The sequence below is a fragment of the Temnothorax curvispinosus genome, unplaced genomic scaffold (assembly GCF_003070985.1).
Source record: "Temnothorax curvispinosus isolate PA1 unplaced genomic scaffold, ASM307098v1 QBEX01003650.1, whole genome shotgun sequence".
Taxonomy (NCBI): domain Eukaryota; kingdom Metazoa; phylum Arthropoda; class Insecta; order Hymenoptera; family Formicidae; genus Temnothorax; species Temnothorax curvispinosus.
Genome location: NW_020213430.1, coordinates 1,044,822 through 1,067,049, shown reverse-complemented (window position 1 = coordinate 1,067,049; position 22,228 = coordinate 1,044,822). Strand labels below are relative to the sequence as shown.

Here is a 22,228-nt window from a genome sequence, read left to right as displayed (position 1 = left end):
CACCGCGGCGAATCTCGCGCACGCAGTCGGTGACACTACGTCGGTGTCAAGGACTCCAAAGGATGAGCAGAAGTCCATATCGAGATTTATCGGATTATTTGCGTATTTATGTTACAAGGCTACGCGCGTCCGAACTGACACCGTAACAAATCGTACGACACGCTGTCCAATCTATGTTCCTTCTTCCGCGCGAATGCATCAATCAGTGCCATTAATGCGTAATTAATGATGGTTTGATTAGATCGGCTTGAAACAAATAAATGTTATACCACATCACGCTCCAGGTGACAATGCACGATTTAAATGGATAACATTTCCAATGACTGGCGCTATCCTATCTATTTTTTACCTTTCGTAAAAATGTCTCTCCTCAAAAGAAAAATTAACTTCAATTTATAATTGTTTTCTTAGCATTCTTATACTGACTTGAATCATGAATCGCTGGCTGTATTTTTTTGCAGGTAAGATTTAGAATCACATCTCGCAAAATCGCAACTCATCTCATGGTTCTTGAGTTTCATGAATTATTAAAGTGTTTCATATTTCCTTTGAAATGGAACGAGACCGATAACAGATAAGATTTCAAGTTGGTAATTTATAGAAAGGTGACGCAAAATAATTGTATCTTGTAGCTATTGCATTACATTGCTGCTCCTACAATTATGATCGTTAGTAATAACCGGCTCTCACTTAATTAAGCCTTGATTAACTTGGAAGGCTAGGCGCGATTCGTAACTGCTGCGATGTAATTGCGAGACGGATTATCTCCTTTGATTTCGGCGATTCTTATCAACTATTGCGATCTCTCAAAGGAGCAATATAAACGCAATATAACAAAGACCAGAATATTTGTATTGTTAATAATAATATAATTATATAAACTTATCATCGGTTTTCGAGCTTCCTCGAGTTTCTGATAATCAGGCATCTTGCATTTCATTAAATTTTAAAATTTTACGAGGCCAGACACGCGCTAATGAAGGCTATTATTTGGTTAAGGACATCTCGTTACCGCAAGAAACGAGAATACAAAGTCGCTAAGTAGTGCGGGAATCTTTCGTAACGCGACAATTCTGCCGCTGCTCGAAATATGAAGAGAAATTGCGGATCGGCTGACGCGGGGACGCATGTACGGCCGTTTTTCGGCCACAATTACGCTCGTCCGTCTTAAAAGCGGGGCTTTATTACATTTTTCTCGCGAATCGGGCAACAATGTTGCAAAATTACCGGTTCTTGGCAAGGCGCGCAAACGTCGTCGATCGTCAGCCGCACATTCTCTAACTGCATAGTAATTGCCGCGATGACCCCGGCGTATTGCGCGCAGGCATTGCAATTTCTGCAGTTTCATAACTGACAAACGTATCAAAAGAGGGAGAGACCGAAGGGCGAGTTATAAAATAATTGAAATCTCTGCAAGTCTTTCTCGCCGTTCCGCTTTATAAAAGAGAATCAGAAGCGTATATTTTATTTTACAAGCTACAAAAGGATATACACGAAAGCCCGGCTGTAAACTGACATTTAAGGCTATAAATGTGGCACGCGTACGTTTGCAATTACGATTAAATTAGACGGGTACTTTCAAAATAACGCGCAATACGAACAGAATTTCCGCTTGTGATTGAACTCACCGCTTGCATCGAACGGAACGATCACGTTTCTATTGCCAATTATTCGGAATTACTCTCGAAGCACTTTAATTCCGTCTATACGAGGCCACCTTCGCAACGTTATTAAATACGATGTGCGAAATGTATATTCTAATTCCGCGGCAATTACCGCCTAGACCTCTCGTGCCTGTGCGTGACCTCACATTAAGCAATATAGGCCAAGTGGTTCGGCGCAATCGCGTTGCAGGACCGCGTGCAAGACGGTAAAACGATAATTGGCCATATAGTAGCATTTATTCGTTACTCCCCATACGCTGCGATCACGAGAAGAAATATCGAATCAAGTCTTATCGCTATCTTTCTGCATGTCATTCCCTTCCTGCTGCTTCATGCTTCTTTTCAGTATCTTACGCGTGTTCGTCCTTATGACAAAACTGTTGAGAACGCATGGGGCAATAATTTCACCTCCCGCGCATATTTTAATTGCTGCAGACAATTACCGCGATGACCCTGAAGAAGCGCGATGATCTTACGAAGAGGTCTGTGAGATAATACCCTTTTTATTTGCAATCGAGATATTGCGAAAATGAAATTTTGTTTCGCAATACAAAGGTGTCTCGTGTTTAGTATACAAGGTCATACATTTAAAGTTTTCAAAGTAATAATATTATATATCAGTATATAAGCGTGTGAAAAGGTTATTATTATCTAGAAGACTAAATAAACCACACACACTATTACAAAATTTCAAAGAAACTTTAAACAAAAACATAAAATCGAGACATATCGTATAATATTATACAAGTTTTTGGTTACTATTTATTTCTTGACCTAATGAATTCACCTCTCCCGGTTAAACAGGATTTCGGAAATGCTAATGTTCGCACGTTCTTCCAAGCGATGAGAACATAGGTTTTACATGGCCGGGCACGCTCTTTAATTGCGCGTGCGATTACCAGAATAACCCCGGGTGTCGTTGTTGACCTTACGAGAATTTAAACTCCCCGTTTATTCCTGCATTTCGCAATTGGCGGATGCCCGACTCTACGCGTTACCGGGCACGTAGGTGAGTATAAGCAGCCGTGTCAAACGCGTTTGGGCCTTTGATGAGCATTCATACGTGACCAAAAGGCGAGACAAAAACACATGCGCGAGCAAGCGAGATAGAATACGAGAAGGTGAAAAGAAGACACAGGCCGTATGTCCGGCAGAACGCGAGACGCATACGGAAAATATGAGTTCAATGTCAGCTCGATGACGATTAGCTACCATCCTCCCCCCCCTCATTCCCCGGAATAGTTTTTTATCCATCGTCGTGACGGTCGCGCGCAACTTGCGTAACTGGCGAGGCCTAAATACCGATCGCCACATCCTGGCGGATAATCGTAGATGCAACTAGATGCAGATTCTCTGCCGCATCTCGCGGGAGTCGTTAACTTTCTTCCCGCGCATGGCAAAGTTATCTCATCGTTCGGTGGCTTCGTTTTAGCACGAAGGTGCGATCTCGCGAAGGAACGAGTTCTACGTAAAAAAAGTCTCGAGCATTACAAGATGTCAGGCTGTTCGATAGAACTTTAAGAGGCAAAGTGCAAAATGGGAAAAATAAATTTCGTTAATTACGCAAGATGTGGTGAATATATTCGCGTAATTATTGATCTATAAAAATTGGTGTCTCTGCTTCGAATGTTTTAAATTGATATACGAAGTATGTGGCGCGAAACGCAATCGCATTTAAAGTAACAAACCGATCGACATCGCAGTGTGTAACGGGGGACGTAATTAATTGAGATGAAACAAGTCGCGAAACAGGTACATCGTGTTGGAACACGTTTTGTATGCCTACATAACGTAACTTTACGTATCTATATGCGCAGACTCGTTGAAATTGGACCGCGATTTCTCAAAGGTGAGTGGCGCCAAAATTGCAAAACCGGTTAATTTAGAATTTCGGCGCCGCGACAGCCGCGCGCCGGCAGTCTCGCGAATTCTTACGGCTCCGAGATGCAACTTCTGCTTCGGTAAACGGGCCTGCGAGATGCGTCGATTCTAAAAATACATCTTACTTAACCCCTTCCCCGTATACGCGCGCCGATACAAACGTACGCGCGCGCGCGCCGCGCGGTTATATTAATTTATCTCCCCACATTTCCTACTTATGTCACGACTGGCTTCTCGGGTGCAATCGAATATTTTTGAGGTCTTTTTACGAGCTCGCATATAACTCATCGGCACAACCCCATTACTATACTCGCCGGCAACAATATACGGCGCAAAAAATACTTGTACGGGATAAAAAAAAGTCGCTATAAATAATCGCGATATTCGATCACAATGTTTAACAATCCCGTTTTACATAACATGCCAAAGTGTTATAAAATATATCGGATTGCCATATTTTTATTCCATTTTTTCTCTCGCGAACAAACGCGAACCTCGATCCGGCGTGAAGAATGTTCCTTACGTAAAAGAGAATGTTAACACACGTTGCCGGCGGGGCTATGAAAATTGTTGTGTTACACACACACACACAGAGTGGAGAATTCGCCTAGCCTGTGGGCAACTTAATTAAGAACGAAACCGTAGAGGAGGGGAAGAAGAGGCGTTTACCCGCGCTATAATTTTACAGTTTCGCAAAGGGCGGAATTTTTAACCCGGGGACGCCCTGGAATTCGATCATGTCGGTCGATCCTTCGCCCCGACATGACTTCATTCAATTACACAGCCTTAAATACTTTAAGAATAATGCCACGAAACGCGATACGCGACGCCACACCATGCGCGTGTTTAACTTGACAGGTATCGCGTAATTGATATTACGAAACGTTACGAAACATCAAGAGGGAGCGTCGTCGGGCGTCTGAGGAGTTTCTTCGTTTCCAAGCGATTTCGTGCAAAATAATTAGCGACGGAGTAAAAAAAGAAAAGAAGAGAGAACGAAAGAACAAAATCGGACTCCCTGGGGTACCAATTCTCCGCTGATGTCCAACAAGACGCCCTGCCCTGCCCCACCCCCTGATTGCCTTCGTGCTTATATCAAAAACCTTGCACTTGACAGTATACTCCGAACGCTCGCATGAATTCCCCGACCTTCGACATATTGCGCTATGGAGATTTTCTGATGTTATAATTCTCTACTTTTGCGTTTAATCGAGACGCATCTTCGTCCATGACATAATTTGTTATCTTAATTATTTGGCATTTTTTAAGAAAACGGTGTATGTCCTAAAAGTAACATATACAAAGATAAATCCTCAAAAATTCGTCACGCCTTAATTTCAAAATTGATTCGTATAGAAAAGTTGTTTTTCTTTTGCAATATGTTGTTAGCACTTTCTCGTAAACCAGATGCCCCGATAGACGTTCGCGTGATCTTAAGTGCACTTAAATGCACTTCAAATACAACAATAGCGCGCAGCGATACTTTAACGTCGGATTTTTCGACACAAACACACACACACACACACATCGCGTTAGGTGAGCGATCACGAGATACGGCTTAATGGTTGGCGGACGCGATTGCTCGAAATCGATTTCGCTCCACCGCATGCTCGATCGAACGGATAAAAACATCTCCCTCGACGTCTTCGCGGTTCGCCGATTAAGAAAAGGCGCACGGACGATCGTGCCTTAAATCGTGCATGATTCGCCAGCCTGGAGCAACGACGCATCCTTTCAGCGCGATTTATTGGAACCACCCGATTAATAAGAGATAAATCGTAATTGAGTGCAATCTCAATTTATTATTGTGTATGCAATAATCAATACGCATAAATCTTTGCTCTTCTACGGTGTTCCAGTACAAGATATAGATTTGCATAAGAGCAAACAGATAAATACAAGTTAAAAAAAAAAAATTTTTTTCACGGAGATAATTGTTCCAAGTAAATGCTAATTAATATTCATACTTTATTTAAAATACCAATATTAAAAATATAAATTCAAAATTAAAAATAAAAATATTCTGCATTGATTAATTTAACTTTACAACATCTGATCAAATCTTTTTTTTCCGTTTGTAATGCACTTGTTTCAAATTTTGATCTCATTCGCACGTAAGTACTTCTGGTAGCTATTATACTTTCTCAACATCTTTCATGGAACTTTGAGTGGATGGTATTATGTGATTATAGACACAAATAAGAAAAATAAAGAGCCTACTTACTCTTCACATTCATCGATTGCATTTGACTTCAAGTATCAATTGACTTCATAATAGTACAGATCGATATCTTAAAGTAACAGAAATCATATCTTGAATGTAACAGAAATCATATAAACTTGTTTACATTTCACAACCCGCGTTCAACGTAAAAGGACAATTGTGATAATTTACTTCATTGCCACAATGATTGTCAGAAACATGATCCTTTTATTCGCATGGGCTCAGAAATTTACTCGAAATGTAATAAACGAAGTGATTACCGTCAATTCTGTTCTTTTCAACAAAAGGGCTTTCGTGATTCGTATCGGAAACGACACTGAAATAGCTCTTGCTGACATTGACCTGGATGGAGTAAATAGCATCTGTACAAAAAAATTACTTTGAAAGATAATCTCTAGCCATTCTCCTTATCAAAATTACGGCGCAAAAAATTGACGTTTGTAACAGAAACTCTTGACCTATGATCAATGACTGGCAAATGGCAGCAACGAACGTACGATAGTAAGACATTAACAAAATTTGCCAATTAGCACATTACGACAAGTAAATACATATACGATAACAAGTTAATATACTAGAGCTAAAGTTTCTTAAATGGTCTTTCGATGCAACACGGATAAACTAATTGAAGAAGAGAAATTGAATATGTCGAAGATTAAAAGATATCAATTCTATTTCGCAAAAATCTTTTAATAATTATAAAAGTACGCTCTATGATATAACATATATTTTTCTGTCAACGGAACGCAAAAGCTGCGAGAAGACAATAATTTTGTATGTATTATATTTCGACATATTATGCCAGAAAAACAAGTAACGTTGCAGTGACTTAGTAATATTATTATGCAATTGCTATTTCATTTAACTATATCTCTGCTTAATCGATGAGTTTTGCGTTAATCAATCGAAAATTATTTGCTCTGCCATTCGATTAATTGCAAATAATGTATGTGTCATGCGTGTTCGTTCGTATTCGCGACGAATTCACACGTGGTACTATTCAGGCTTAGAGACAAACGAATAGAGGCCACGATAAATGCACTTGGAGGAAATTGTAACGCGGGTACCTCAAATGTCTTTTCGTCTCCTGTATGCGATCAAAAACCGTTTCCACAGTCGATGTAATTCACGTGTCTTATCGTCAAAGGGATAGAGGCATCTTCAACTCGTCTAGGCCGTCAAAACAACTTCTTGCCCGTCCCTGACCCACATGTCCGACTTGTTGCGTTTACGTATTTAAAAAAAAAAAAAAAGAAGAGAGAAGCTTTTTCGGACGTTCTCTTCAGCAATAATCACAATCCGTCACGATTCAACACTGGATATCGTCGAATCACGCATTCGCTCGCACGGGAGGTATCGACTTATCGATGATCACGCTGCCCGGATCGCGTACATGACGTTACATGCCAACCGTTGTATGTACATGATAATCATACAGCGAAGTAATTACAGTGTGTTCGAATAATAAAGACAGAGAGGAGAGTACGAATGGAATTTTCGAGATATCGGAGTAACGCCGTGATTAAAACTAATTAGCGGTACCACCTCGTAAAGTGCCTCTCATTTACGTATCTCCTCATCTCCGGTGCGAACTTCTTTCTTCCTTCCATCATGGAATATTTAAATGTAGCTCTTTTCTTCGTAACAATTTTCGTAAATGTAGCACAATGCGTAATTATTCAACTGCGCTGTTTTCCTTCAGTTTTCTTAATTCGCTTTCACTATTGTAAATAAAATGAATGATTTTCTCTCCCGGTTGTATACAGTTAACGTACACAGAATTATTTTCATAGCTTAGTATGCACATATACGTAACAGGGCGCCCTCATCATTTTCAGAACATTAAAAAAGTCCAAGTATAGAAATAATGCGGTTTACCAATCGAAATATCGCGTTGGCTTTAAATGCTTCTCCATAGACGCTTATATAATTCCGTTGTAGAACCGCCGCATTGACTTGTCACTTGATTTATTTTAATAAGCAGCCGTTATGTAAATGATACCCGGTGTAGACTCGCGTATCAAAGCGTCTAAAGAAGCATGGAAAAACACACGAGAGAGAAATGAAAGAGACACGGAAGATAAAACGCCGGGACCAAGACTCTCAATGTGCGTATTGTGTTTGGCTCTCTTTCGTAAATTCTCTCGCATCGCAATCTGCGTATCGGCGAGTGCAATAGCCGTTGTGGTCCCAGCCGTAAGCTCGTTATAATGCGCATTTCGTGGGATAACTTCGACATTATGTATCTCTCCGTTCTTATTAATCGCGCGCTATTTTTCCGAGCGCGATACAAATTGAGGTCCCGCTTTAACGGCAATGAACGACGAGAGCGGAGAAGTGCGTGCGCTCACGGGGAGGGGCGATCTGACCAAAATACAGCGTTGTTTTCTCAGGTGCATCCATGACCCAGATAGTGCGGATACTACGCATCCTCCGGTCGCGAAAGCAAAGCGCGCGCGCGGAAGGATTTCTTCCTCGATTCCTCCTCGTCGTGCTGGCGCGGGTCTCTTATTTTACGCGAGGCGGCGCCGAGCCGCGCACGGTTCCTCATCGACGCTCGTATTTCGTCGGATATGCGCCGCGTCCGCCCACCCGTCCGTCCCCTTGCTCACCGCGTTAGCGGCGGGAGCACGCTGGATGAGCGCGAACGGCCGCACGGTACTGGGACAAGGTTGCCTGGGGCCCATAACTATCGCGCGCGCTGACACACAACAATGCGCGTTTCTTACGAACGATTCACCGTGTGGATCGCGGCGGAGGCGTCTTGCGTTATCTCTCTTCTCCCCGACGACGACGACGACGACGTCTTTCTCTCCCTTTTGTTCCTCATCTCTCGCTTGCCCTCTCTATACTTCGCTCGGTTCACCTGGGGGCCCTCTCCCCAGGTACCTACCAACGAACTCGGGGGGTTCGGATGCCTCTGCCCCTTCCACGAAGATTGCGGGGGGGCCCTCGGTCCCCTCTCTCCGTGACAGTCCTCTCGCCCGTCTTTCCCCGTTCCTAGCGGGACGCGCCTTCCTCGGATCATTCGAGCCCCCGCGGGAGGCGACACTCGGTTTCGATCTTTGAATACCGTGGCACCGCCACCGCGATGACCAGTCTTCGAATTACGGCCGAAACCCGCATGTCTCTCCGCGCATCCGCAGCGTGCCTCTCACGTCCCCGCGTTGTGTCACGGATGATATTACAAAATAACGTTCGAATCCCGATCTAAGATTACGCATATCTACGGTTAGCTCATATACCCTCATCTCGTTGTAACTCGAGCGCTTCGAATTTACCGAACGGGAGGAAAGTGAAATTTTGAATGACGATCGCGAAATCGGTGCGCCATTGAGAAGGTCATCTCACGCAGACTAATTGGGAAGGTGGCGATCGGTGCATCTTAAGATCCACGTGATCTTCGAGATACGTCGAATTGTCCTTGATCGAAATGTTGGTGAGTATTACGCTCGTTACGTGCCTGTTATTATGCAAGATTTACCGGACTCCATTGGAACTGGATTTATTTACGCGTACTAAATTTAGTGAAACGTAAAAGCGTAAAAACTTGATTCGTGTTAATTTAAGTTTCGAATGTTCATTACTAATATATACTCGTAACACACATTCAAAACATATATTTGAAAAACTATTTACATTTTTTTTAGAAAAATTATAACCAATTAATAAAGTTTGATTGATAACTATCCTCGAGACAGGAATGCTTTAAATAGATTGCAAAATTGATGTTATCTTAATATTCAGAAGTAATTGCACTCCTGCTGAGTAAAATAGATCAAGACAATTAATAATTATTTTTAATTAAACGATACAATTATGTGATGATTATCTAAACTATATAATTATACCGTATAAGCTTTTGTTTTCCAAAAATGAAGATAGATTGTAGTGGTACTATTATAGAATACATTTTATAATCGAATCGAAAGTAGTTTACGTGGCTCACGCAATAACGTGAAAAGTGTTGCAATTGTTGTATGTAGGCACTTCAACCGCGACTAATGCGCTTGAATACGTGTCTTATTTCGACGTTTATAAAAACTATGGTGAAGGTGTCTGTAGGTCAATCACTCATCAAAACGCCGTTGTGCAATGAGTGTCCGTGACACTTGAGAACAATACAAATCACGTAACATCGTTAAGCGTTGATTAAGATTGTCGGGATTCACCGCAGAGTTATATCACTTTGACCGTTTTCTTCGATGATCATTACAAAGTATTGTCATTGAGGCTACAATCATTATTATGACCAAATTTAAATTTCCCCCTTTGTCAATTACTATAATATAATTCTACAAAACACTGTTTATAAATATTATATAGTAATGTAACATGCATAAAAGAGATATAAAAATAAAGATATAAAAATCTTAAAAATATTAAGAAATCATTTAAAAAAAAAATCTATAGAAATATTGGCTGCAATAATGTTATTAAATAAGAGATAATTTTTCAAAAAGAATTATTACGAGAAATTATATTATTCGTAAAATGATGATAAATTATTTCGGTTCAATTTCTCAAGCAGTTATAAATCGCCAAACAATTCAGCAATATTTTATCGGTGACAGGCTTAAAGTGCGAGAATGAAAAAGCTATATTGTCTCTCTACGAAGTACTTCTCGCGACAATTCGAAACCGGATTCTTGATTACATAACAGAATAACCAAGCATTGTAATTTTGGATATTTGAAATCATTACTGGATTGCATCTAAGTGCTAATCGCGCAATATCCGATAGAATCAAATTTTTATATCCCTGTGTAAAATATTACGGCGTTCAATGATGGAATTCCCTCCCTAAGAAATAAAGTAGGATAAAACACAACCAACATTTTATGTTGCATTTATTTTATTGGCCATGACGGTTGACTGTTCTATCATTATCCTTATAGCAATGTGGTGCTAATACGTGAAAGTTAGGTCATTAAGATAGTTTTTCATTATGTTTCAACCCATGTTCGATGTTTGGTAAGGGATTACTGTTTAAAAAGCCTGACTAATTATCCGGCAACCGTAGTAACATTGGCCGATCACCTTAATCTCATTTTATTGTTCCTCGATATGATACCAAGAGCAGCGATTTCTCGATATTTCTCTTACAATTAATATATATGTTTGCTTCACATACATATAATTCGCTCATTTGCTACAACAATGACATAACTCAAAAATTTTCATCTTTGAACTGTTTGTAAAAGAAAGGTGAAAATTCAATACACTAAATGAAGAGCTAATATATATCTATTTATATATATATAGATATTTTTGTTCTTCTATAATCAGTTATTGCACCAAAATTGCATTTAAAAATATAATATTAAAAATTTTAATGATTCAAAACATTCAAACTTATTTTTTTGAAAATTTTGTTTCCTGAGTTATGTCGTTGTAGCAAATGAGCGATATATTCTCTTTATCGAATAAGTTGTGTCTCAATAAGGAATTTTTATTGACCAATTAATATCGATTTTCATTCAATATGTAAAATTGTTTGTAATTCTTTATAATCTTTGAATTTATATAAAATTTAATGCAATTATTAATAATAAATCAAAGCTATAATAAATGTTGCAATTAAATTGGTTACGGCTGACTGCGTCGTTGAATTATAGCGATAAAGACACTTATGTCAGTATAAAACCTCAATATTAGCATTGTTGTTTCGCACGTGTGACTTTATTACCTTCACTGGCATAATATCCAGTGGCAATGTACCAACGAACTGACTCTAAAAATTCCATTGTATAACCGCATATCAAAAATCGTGCACAAAGAAATTCCTCCAGCGTGCTGCTCGCCTTATAAATAAGTTTGCATTAGCTTATGCGTAACCTTCTCCTAACGTCGGATACGTTGATTCACTTTCGGAAGTGGCTTGTATTATGAAAGTGACTGTGGAAAAGTCGCATGCACGCTCCGCTGGCTCCGGTAAGTAACTGCCACGACTCCGCTCGACCATTTCAATTCGCCGCGGGATATCGGTCGAGAAGAACTGGACATTAATTTTTATTTTCTCAAAATCAAATCGAAATGTGGAATTTCCTTTGTCAGTAACGCCAGATCTCAACTATATATTTTGTAATAACTAAACTCTTTACAACAGGTGGATAAAGAATAATAGAAGACTAGAAAAAAGATACTTATAAAAAAAATAATACGAATATATAAGTATTACAATGAGTAAAGTTCGTAAATTCTCTTTCGGCGTTTGGCATTATTGACAACATTTCAAAATATGTACGAAAAAATTTTTAAATATATATTTTACATATGTATCTATTTTTCACGAGATAGAATTACGATGAAATGAAAATAAATAACAAAATAAAAAATTCTATTAAAAATTGTGGTGGAAATTATCTATAAATAGTATCGTTCCCCTTTTCAGACTCATTGGACAACTCAGAGTACAAGATTCTGAAAACTACAGCATTGTCTATTACCTGTATTCTAATAATCTCCTACGAATGAAAAGATTATAGTGTGGTGCTTTTACGGTTCGTTAGATCGATTTATTCGCTACTGTCTCAACTTATTGTTGCAAAAAAGAGCAAGTTACTATCCAATAGCGAAGTAAAATAAACAATTATCGTACTACAACAAGTCCTTGGGATGTGACTACCTGTTTGATCTATTTATATAAATCCCGCAATTAGCACAAAATCATTAAATTATTCAGCGACTTGACAAATAGAATTCTCCGTCATAAAGCTAAACCGTATTATAATCTACGCGAATATATTCAGATAGAATTATCGGTTGGTTATAGGATTAAGAGCAAACTGTGATAGGATTACAATGTGTATGAGCAGAATTTAAACGCTCTTTAATTTAATTATACTACTATAATAATGGAAAGCCTCCTTTGTTTCTTGATTGCTGCAATGACCCAGATTCCATCTCACTCACAACGCACTTTCCCAAGCTGTTTCCTTTGATATTGGTCACTTTGTATCCTTCATTCTCTAACTTGAGTCATATGCTCGTATGATGAATAATACAAGGGTAGAATATAGTATGATCGAAGCTCTTTCTAATCGAGAAACCATTATTTTCTATTTTATGTCGTACAAAATATTTATGTGTCAGACAGTTAAAAATATGCTCGCGTCTTATTATTTACTTATTTCGTTACAAGGTATACTAAAATGACCAAGGATAACATCTTCATGAATAAAAATGTCGTTGAATAATTCAAACAATAATTCCAAATATCTCTGTCTTAAGCTAGATGATGAAAAAAATATAACTGACATTCTTGATTGAATTTCTAATCTTATACATATTCGCTTAGATATACTATATTCAAATAAAGACCCTTTATGTGGATAAAGTAATTCCGTGTACTTAACACGCTAAGAAAAATCTCTTCGAATTAATGTTACTTCATAAGAGAGGCAAATCACGTACAGAAAATATTTACGGTATCTCTCGTGAGGAAGAAATAGCACAATACACACCGGATACTCAATAGATAATCAATGGAATAAAGCGTAGGTGTGAAGGACCTCACGCTCCTTCACCGTTCCCGCGAGTCTTTCCACGTACGCACAAGGCTTTCGAGATTCAGCTAATGGCGTGTCCTGGACGCGACTTAATGTGACTTCGATGTTTTCTCGATACGCAACGGCCAGCCGTGATCATACAAGTACGTCTTCGCGATTCGGGTGACTTTTCATGTGCACGGTGGTCCACTTCCAAATCCGATAGTGTCGCAATAACACCGTAAAACGTAAGACATTTATAAACAGGCAGCAATGTACGTGTATATGTATATATGTTTACACACACATGTTCATATATATTGATATATATGTATTAATTCCTCGACGATTCCCAACAGACAGGTTAATAGCTTCTTTTATGTTAGCCATATTTCTCAGACGGATTATAAGATATAATTATACCACAGACCGTCTTTCAAGCAATATATGTTTACTATTAAGCACTATTACGATATATTTTATTGCTAATAAATAACAGAATTACATAATATAAACATTTTCTTTCGAGAGTAGTAAGTTTAACTAATAACTTTAATATATTGCCACTTCTATGTCCACAATTATCTTTATTTGGCTCCCGGTTTTAATGCAGTAAAATCTTACGATTAAAAATTTCGTTATATTTCGCTATATAGATTGCAATAACATCTTTCACATTATAAATATTCAAAGACGTTCCTAGAAATCTATACTTGTTAATTAGTGAATAACAAATACTTTATTAGGTAGTGAAATCATGCTACCAGATGAACAACTCACATATTAATTTGGTAATCAAGAGAAACAAATGTACATTTGCACAGTATATATATTTTTGTGCATAATTGAAAATGAATCTCGCGCTTTTGTCTCCTCGAAGTTTTCGTCGTCGGCGCGTATACAGAACAGATCCGTGGCATAATAAAAAGTCACGATTCCACTGGCCGACCACGGCTGAGAATCGTTTATTTGGCAAGATGCCATGACCAGATTATCCAGTCACGTCGTACTCGGCGACTTTTAATGTCGGTCGCTGTCTCCCTCTTCCTTTCATTCACTCGTTATTCCAAGATACCTTGAAATCGATTAGAAGCGTTACGAACTCTCCGCGCTCTCGGAGATAAAACGTACCTTCAATTGAATGCATTTGTCAGGAATACAATGCTCTGTTTAACGCGTTTCTCCCCTTTGATTCGTCCTCTTCCGCGATTCCACTGTCAAACCGTTATTTAAAAATACGACCGAGATAAACGGAGTCTTTAGTCGGACGGAACATGAACGGCGACGTCGCAATGGCACGTCGAAGAAAGAACATGACATTTGAGCCTTGTTTTTTTTAAATAATGCAGTGTCGCGGAAAACGATCGGAGGAATGCTGATTTTTGCGAGATGTGTGTTGATAGTTGAACGGTTGGAATGACAATAGCGATCGATCAGCATCGGAGTAAGCGATGGGTAAAAGCTTCTTACCCAGATATGTCAAATTTAATTGCATACGGTGGATAAGACTGCGCAAGACCGCGAGGGAAGAGGCAGAAGAAGAAAGTCGGGATATAGACATATCCACTGTGTCTTTCTACCTTTTGGAAATAATTGCACGTTGTGCGCATACCTATAGTATGCAAAATAGCATGTGTTTTCTTAGAATATTTTTCATCTCCTTAGAATTTCGCGACTGAAATTTGATGCATTACCCGCGCCGTTCATTGCGGAACGTGTCAAGCTTCTTACATTGTCTGCCTTATCGGGATTTCGTAAAAACTGACGTTGCATCATGCGGGTAATTGTCCACGCACCGTGCAACACGGATTAAACCGTTATTACGCATAAAGCATCGAATGCAAATCGCGAAGAGGTTTGCGTAATTCGTACATATATAAAGCGTAACGCGTGCGCGAGTAGCAGCAATTAATGGCAGCGGGTAACTTGTCGGTTCTCTTTCTCTTTCTTCTCGCGTTACGACTACGCGGCGACTGAACATTTCGTAAGTACAAAAGATTATCGAGGCGTGTGTTAGTTTCAGATTTTTCCGTCGTGCGTGCATCAGCACAGGATCGCGCTTTAAAAACTCAAGAATCTTACAAAGAAAGCGTCGCTTCTTAGGATTAACTTTGCTAGACACGGATTAATTTCTATCTTATTACATTCTGCAAAATTTACGGATTATTCTTCGAGATATTAGATACTCGTATCATTCCACACATCATATTTCATAGACTGGAGCCAATTTAGCACGTCAAGCGGCTTGCGAAGAAAGTATTACGTATGTGATGGTAAATCATCATCGAACAAACAACGTATACATAAACTATTATTGCACTTATCACAAATTAAACGCGCAATTGTGGATTAACCGTATTTTCCGTGTGTTACATAGAATTGTAATTACCCTCAAAAGGTTGACAATTATTAATTATTTTTAAGATTTTTATGGCAAGCACCATGCAGTTGAATCGTAAATCGAGAAGAAAATAAAAATCCCCATCAGAATATATAGAATTCAACATAATCAATTATTTTTAGTTATTCCCTCGAAAATTTAAAATATATTCGTGGAGGAAAGAAGTTCCGATATTCTCTTGAAATTCCGCACACACGTTGGAAATCATATTTACCTACATTTTTCATTCATCAATATACGGCGTGACAGTCTTCAAAAGATGCACACTTATTGTTAGAACAGATTACTCGCAGCTTCTGCCGCAAGAAGATAAATCGACAATATCGCGACCAATCGTTTACCTATACACAGACACTCGTATCGTCACTGCTAATCTAAACGTATAGTCTGCGTAACCTTTCGTGCGAGCATTAAGTGGGATGAGCTCTCGAAGGAGACCCGACGACGCGCATTATTGAGAATCGACGCGGCGCGGCGCGGCGGCAATGAGCGAGCGAGCGCGCGCGCGCGCGTACCGAGCGCTCGTAGACGTTATGCAATCATCAGGCGTGCGAGTACGCGAGAAGCTCGGCGGCACGAGTAAGGTCTACGACCAAGGTACGTGATCCCGGGATGGGCAACGACGACGAAACCTTCGACGGTATTCCGAACGGCATTTCCCCCGCTCTCACCGGCGCATTCCCTACGCAATCACCGCGTCCTAGGATCGCTCTTCAACACTCGGTCTGTTCATTGTCCCGCGAACGTCAAACCGCGTGACGTCGACACAGTCGTTGTTACAGTCGCTGTAAGCCGGATTTTCACGTGGGATGGTACAAGGGGAGGACGATGACAGGTAACGCAGAGTTTCTGCCACACTGGAATTCACTGAGTAGATTTATCCAGTGGGAATATTCAGACCCGCCAATTGCATTTGGCTAGGAGGGAGGCCCGACCACTGCGGCCGGCGGCGTTTGCCTCGTACTGTTACTTGATGTATTATGTGGTATATCAATATGACTCGAGTGAGAAACTACGTGGCGCGGCAAAATGAATTTCGTGTTGGCATTTGGGGAAACACCTGCTGCAAATGGCTACGCTCTTCTAGTTGCGGTTTGCAGTAATATGAGACATCTCAAAGATGTTGATATAATCCCTGTAGACGCAAACGATTATGCATAAAAGTATCAAAGTATAAAGATTATGTAATATCACGCACAAACATTGTTTTTTTTTTTGCGCGGTATCATGTTGTGCAATTATTGATCTTGTGTATTGGAACTAGACGTTGCGAATAAGATAGCCTTTCGTGTATCTTTTGTAACACAGCGAAAAACCGGCCAACTTTTTGTCCGAATTTCACGCTCGATAAATTTATTGTAGCAAAAAATAAAAACACCGATCTATAACTTCTTCACCGCTTTTTTTTCGCATGACAAAAATAAGCCTATTATATCGCTCGTGTAATATTAGCACTTAAGGTACATCACCTGATATTTCTTGCTGATAATAAATTGCCGAGAAAAGCACGGCTGATGTCACGGCTCTTCCATGTGCATTGTTCCGTTGATATAAGCCGTGCCATGTGAATGCGCGTACAATCTCAAGACATCGATCACAGGTAGCGGGTTCAAGACAGCAGAACAATGAATTGATTGGCGTTGACGAAGGTACAAATTTACTTTTGCACGCGTGTAAATCTCGTGCCAGCTCACTGAGATACGCAATGCTCTTTTCGCTCCGCGTCATGTTTTTGTAGTCGCGCACACGAACGGTACGACACGAACGGTATAAGTGGCCCTATCCGTATAATATGACTATTTTACGAAGACTTATATATAAAATTAGGTAGCGAGAGTCGAGCAACGAGTCCATCGACTGACACTGACGAGGGTGTATTTCTGAAATAAATTACACGTAAATCCGACAAGCAGATAGCTAATCTCGTTGACATGTTTGCAAACCGCTAAGAACTTGATTTTGCATGAAATATAAGATATATGAAGAAATGCTTAACCAAATATATTCGCGGCAAAACGGACATCGCTCGACGTTAAAAAAATTTCATAAATTTAAAAAAGTTTAAATAAATTTCAAAATACCGATCAAAAATAATTAATCGTCATTAAATCGTGTGAAACAACAAGCAAAAATATAACAGCAAGTAGAATTGATTTATTAACGATATTTAACATTCGAGTTCATCGTTTGCTATTTTATTTTGCATACCGGATACGATTAGTTTTTTTTTCTGTAGCACATTTATACGTGATATAATAGGTGTATCATGTTATATTCAAAAGATCCCTTTAAAATTCCTGTTGCCGTGTTTCAACGTAACAAAGATATGAAATTTGTCTCGCCTGCCGGCCGGTCTGTCGTTTTAATTATATCACCACGTCAACCGTATAAGATCGTTCACGAGGCGATCGCTAATTACAATGACGTTATTGTGCGTGCCACGGGACGCACTTGGAGCGGTGTCGTGCACCAAGTGACATATCGAATGGTGCACGAGCCACTGGCTCCTGCTGACACTCGCGGGCGATTAACCTCGTTTCGAGGTGACGTCCTCGCTCAGCCCAGCTCAGCTCGTTCGTTGAGTCTCGTGTTACGATTATTGAGGCTCGTGCAATAACCGACGCGAGTCAATTAACAAGACGAAACGATTTTTAGCGGTGAGCCCGTATGATCGTGCTCTGCCAGTAGTATTTCCCGCGCGCCGCGCTCGACTCGAACGACTTCCATGCATCTCGTTAAAAGATTGCCCGGGCGCATTTAAATTTATAATTTTTGCTCGTCGGTGCATACACGCGCGAGTCCCACGTGTATCCAGGAACCGGCAATCTCGTAAATGACATACAGAAACGACACTCGAAACACCCCCGCGTGCGTATCGCGAGATGATAGAATCGCCTTAATTAGCGCGACTTGAATGACTGCCGTATCATTGAGCGCTCTCGAGAACGGGATAGCCCCAGTGTCGTGTTACGTAGCGCTCCGAAAGGAGACGCCGAAGGTCGGCCGCCAGGATCGAGAGGATCTCTCTCGAGATTCGCATCTTTTCCTCGAAGAAAACGGCGACGGGCATTATCGTTACACGAATGCGAGTCCTTATTATGAGAGACATCCTGCGCATTTGATTCTCTCATCAAAGTTGCTCGTGAAGCTCGTCGTGCGAGATAAAAATCCTGGATAAGACGCTTCCCCTTGTACTTAATGCAAGGTCCACTGTTATTACTGGATTATTTAGTTTAATTGCTACTGTTCTCTGCGGGGAATTTATTCTCTTAACGAATAACGGCATATAAACAACTGTTAATAAAAAGAATATTATTAATTCTACACCGTTAAATGTTAAAGAATGACATTTAAACCAATACCTTAAGTTTTTATTATTTTTAACTACCACGTGTGTCGAAATTTATTAATTTTACACAAAACCGTATTATTTTAATTTCACTAATTTAGTTAAATCAACATTGTTTTAGTTAAATTAACAACATATTAAGTAGGAGTAGTGGCAACCTATAGAAATGGTTAAAAATGACTTGAATTGAGTATAATTTGACACGAATTTAACAGCGTAGTAAATGCATAAGTGTTTCCTCAATTAACCACTGTAATAATAAAGATGAACGTCGGTTCGGGATGCTAAACTTCCAGACTGGGATGTAATTCTAGAACCTCTTCCACACTTAAAGTCCGACATAATAAGAAGACACTAAATAAGATATACTAAAGTTCCTGAGTCCCCCCCCCCTTATTATACGTATTCCCGATGCGGTTTCAAGTAAACCTGCAGTCTCGTTAAATCGGTGACGAAGGAGCATTTACCTATGTCCTCGAATCTTTTGAACGAGAGAGCGATTTTCGAAGCGGACCTGCAGAGCGCTTGTCTTTGTCTTAAGACGAGTTTCTGCGGGTTTTTGCGACCCACCTGCTTGTTGCTCCCCGCCCCTTTTGTTCCGCGGGCAGATCCGCGAATACCGTAAAAAAAACCTTGCCCTTGCGTGCATTCGCCACCGCTAAAAAAAATCCACATTCCACAGACTGGTCGGGGAGGAATTTATAAACGTCCCGTATACGCACCCATACACAGGTCCAGAGAATATCTATATCCCAAGATCCGGGACGGTGGTAAAACTGATTTAATTGTCGAAGGGGGAGAGCGTGACGAACTTAAAAGGTGTGCGGCCGAGTAACCAGATTTATCTGACGAATACTTATGAATCGATCTACGTTTGGCCTCTATGGGTAATTTTTTCGATTATATTATTCGAAGAAGAAATATATCTTATATGAAATATAATAGAGCTTCTTGCGTATATATTCAAATATATATATAACAATCGTTAAATAAACGTGACATAATTAATATGAAGTATGTATGCATGCAAAGCAGCTTTTTATTAAAAATCATTGTGATGAGATGCTCTCATACTAATGATCGCGACTCTCCAGAAAATTTCAAGGTATTTCCTAATAATCGCGTTTTAATCACCGGTTTTTCAATCTGCGCCGACTAAAACACAATTCCCAGCATTGAGTGCAACGTGGGTTCAATGACTTTAGGCTTTTCACACGATTTACTTAGTAATTGGATTAATCGGCCGTCAGGTTGTTAACGAAACGTTGGGTAGGTACAATGTCTTCATGCCCATTCATTAGATGTACACGTAGTACAGGCCGTTTCTCGAGCGACGTATTAATGAACCACCGGCCTCCGAGTTCCGCGTGTTCTCTTCTCGAGACTCGCGCTATTTATACAGGCCTGAAAGTCGTAGGAGGCAGAAAAAAATTATCACGAGGAAGCGAAGTCGACCACTTGAGTATTGATCGCCGTAACAAGCGGTCACGTTTCTTCTTCGACTTTTTTGCTGCTTCGTCGAGAAGGCTTACGTCACACGCTACTTGCGGATCTGTTTTTTTTGCCCCGTTCTTCTTCCTCGGCGAACGTCATTTCCGTATTACCGTACACGCTCATTGCGTAGTATACCGGTCGTGTCTAATCATCCTCCAACAAAACCGCAGTCACGACCTTGATGAATAACGTAATACTACCGCGAGATGTAACACATAATACATGTGGGACTACGTGCAACGATGACACTCGATGGCGATTTGTTTTGAAGTTAAGAAAAATGGCTTTTAAAGGGAAATCAGCTATTCATAATAAAAAAGTAATTACGTATGAGTTATCTCGCTAAATTTAGAAGAACTCTGATCAGCCATTCTTATTATTAGAGAGAGAATTCATTTCTCTTTTATATTCGGAGCATTATTAATTATGCATTTCAGATTTGGAAATTTTGCTTTTCTAATAAAATATAGTCGCAGAACTCTTGCCAATATTTTCCATGCCTGTATGCAATTTTAAAGTAATTTTTTACAATCAATTATTTAAAGAAAAATGACTCTGTTATCTCTTTTTAAGTCGTCATAAAACTCATCTCGCGACGCGAGTCTTATTTATAATTTGTTGAGTAACTCGTTTTGTAGAAAAACTCATTGTCATTTATACTATAAGAAATTGTTAAGAAAATGATTATTTTATGTCTAACTTTGCAAATTCCTTTGTTGCAAATATCTCAGCACAATCATACAATAAGTAAATATAAAATATAAGATAAGTAAATAAGGAAGTCACATCTGTTTACCAATTACATATAATAAACTTCTAATTAGTATTCTAAATAATTACTTTTGTAGATATTAGATGCAATTATAAAAATACTGAAGAAGTAAACAAGACATAAACAAGACCCAACAAACAATACGTACATCGAATTCAATTACTGATAATTAACTTTCTCGTATACTGATATTATCACGCTAACACGTGACGTGCAGTGCGATGCTAATTACGCTCGCTTAATTAACGAAGCTCGAGCGAAAGAACGACTCGTTTCATAAGTTTAGGTAGCTCGCAAAAATACGGTTTCCAGGGTCTTACCGACACGTGCGATTCAAAGAGAAGAAGCATTGAAAGAGGCATACACGTAACGGACGTCACGTCGCAGTCGTCGTATGATTATGCCTTATTAATAAATCATTTTTGTTACAAAGCGATCCGACAGCTTATTGGTGAGCAATTTATGGCGGCGATTCAGCGCGCGCGGCTAATAGATTTTCACCATTAACTGCATTGAAAAACCGCGCGAGCGTCACGAGGTCGCGCGCGCGCGCAACAGCCGCATTAGATTAGAAATAATATTGCGCCAGATCTCACGAAGAGTATGAAAATTTGCCGAGAAACAGTAATCCATTAGGTCCGGCTCGTTATAGCCGGCACGAACGCCGAGAAGCACGTTCTCGCGCGAGACATCATCTGTCGCGAGCCGACAGATATTTGTCACGACGTTATGGCATTATTTGCGTAAGATCGCCGCCTTAAGAGAGAGAGAGGATTGACGCAATTCCGCAATAAAGCACGGTATGTTGATGATTTCGAATCGTGGAAGACACAAGGTCTCCATCGTAATGACTTCACTTGACGTCGTGCGCGCCTAAAGCGACATAACTGCAGAACTTGACAATTGCGTGTATATCGCGTTCAGCTTATTAGCGATCCCGCAGAAGCATCTCT

General features: G+C 39.8%; 2 protein-coding genes across 2 annotated transcripts in view; one reads left to right on the top strand and one right to left on the bottom strand.

Annotated features, from left to right (window-relative positions):
- LOC112452767 (nuclear migration protein nudC-like) overlaps positions 1–15,903 on the bottom strand; it is a 29,712-nt gene extending 13,809 nt beyond the window's left edge. The window contains exon 1 of the mRNA XM_025013154.1: positions 15,879–15,903. Coding sequence (XP_024868922.1) covers positions 15,879–15,887 — 9 coding nt within the window. The 5' untranslated portion in view covers positions 15,888–15,903. The remainder of the gene's footprint in view (positions 1–15,878) is intronic.
- Positions 15,904–16,193: 290 nt separating this feature from the next.
- Positions 16,194–22,228, top strand: part of LOC112452791 — a 30,895-nt gene continuing 24,860 nt past the window's right edge. Inside the window, exon 1 of the mRNA XM_025013194.1 lies at positions 16,194–16,257. Within this exon, the coding sequence (XP_024868962.1) occupies positions 16,194–16,257 (64 nt within the window). The remainder of the gene's footprint in view (positions 16,258–22,228) is intronic.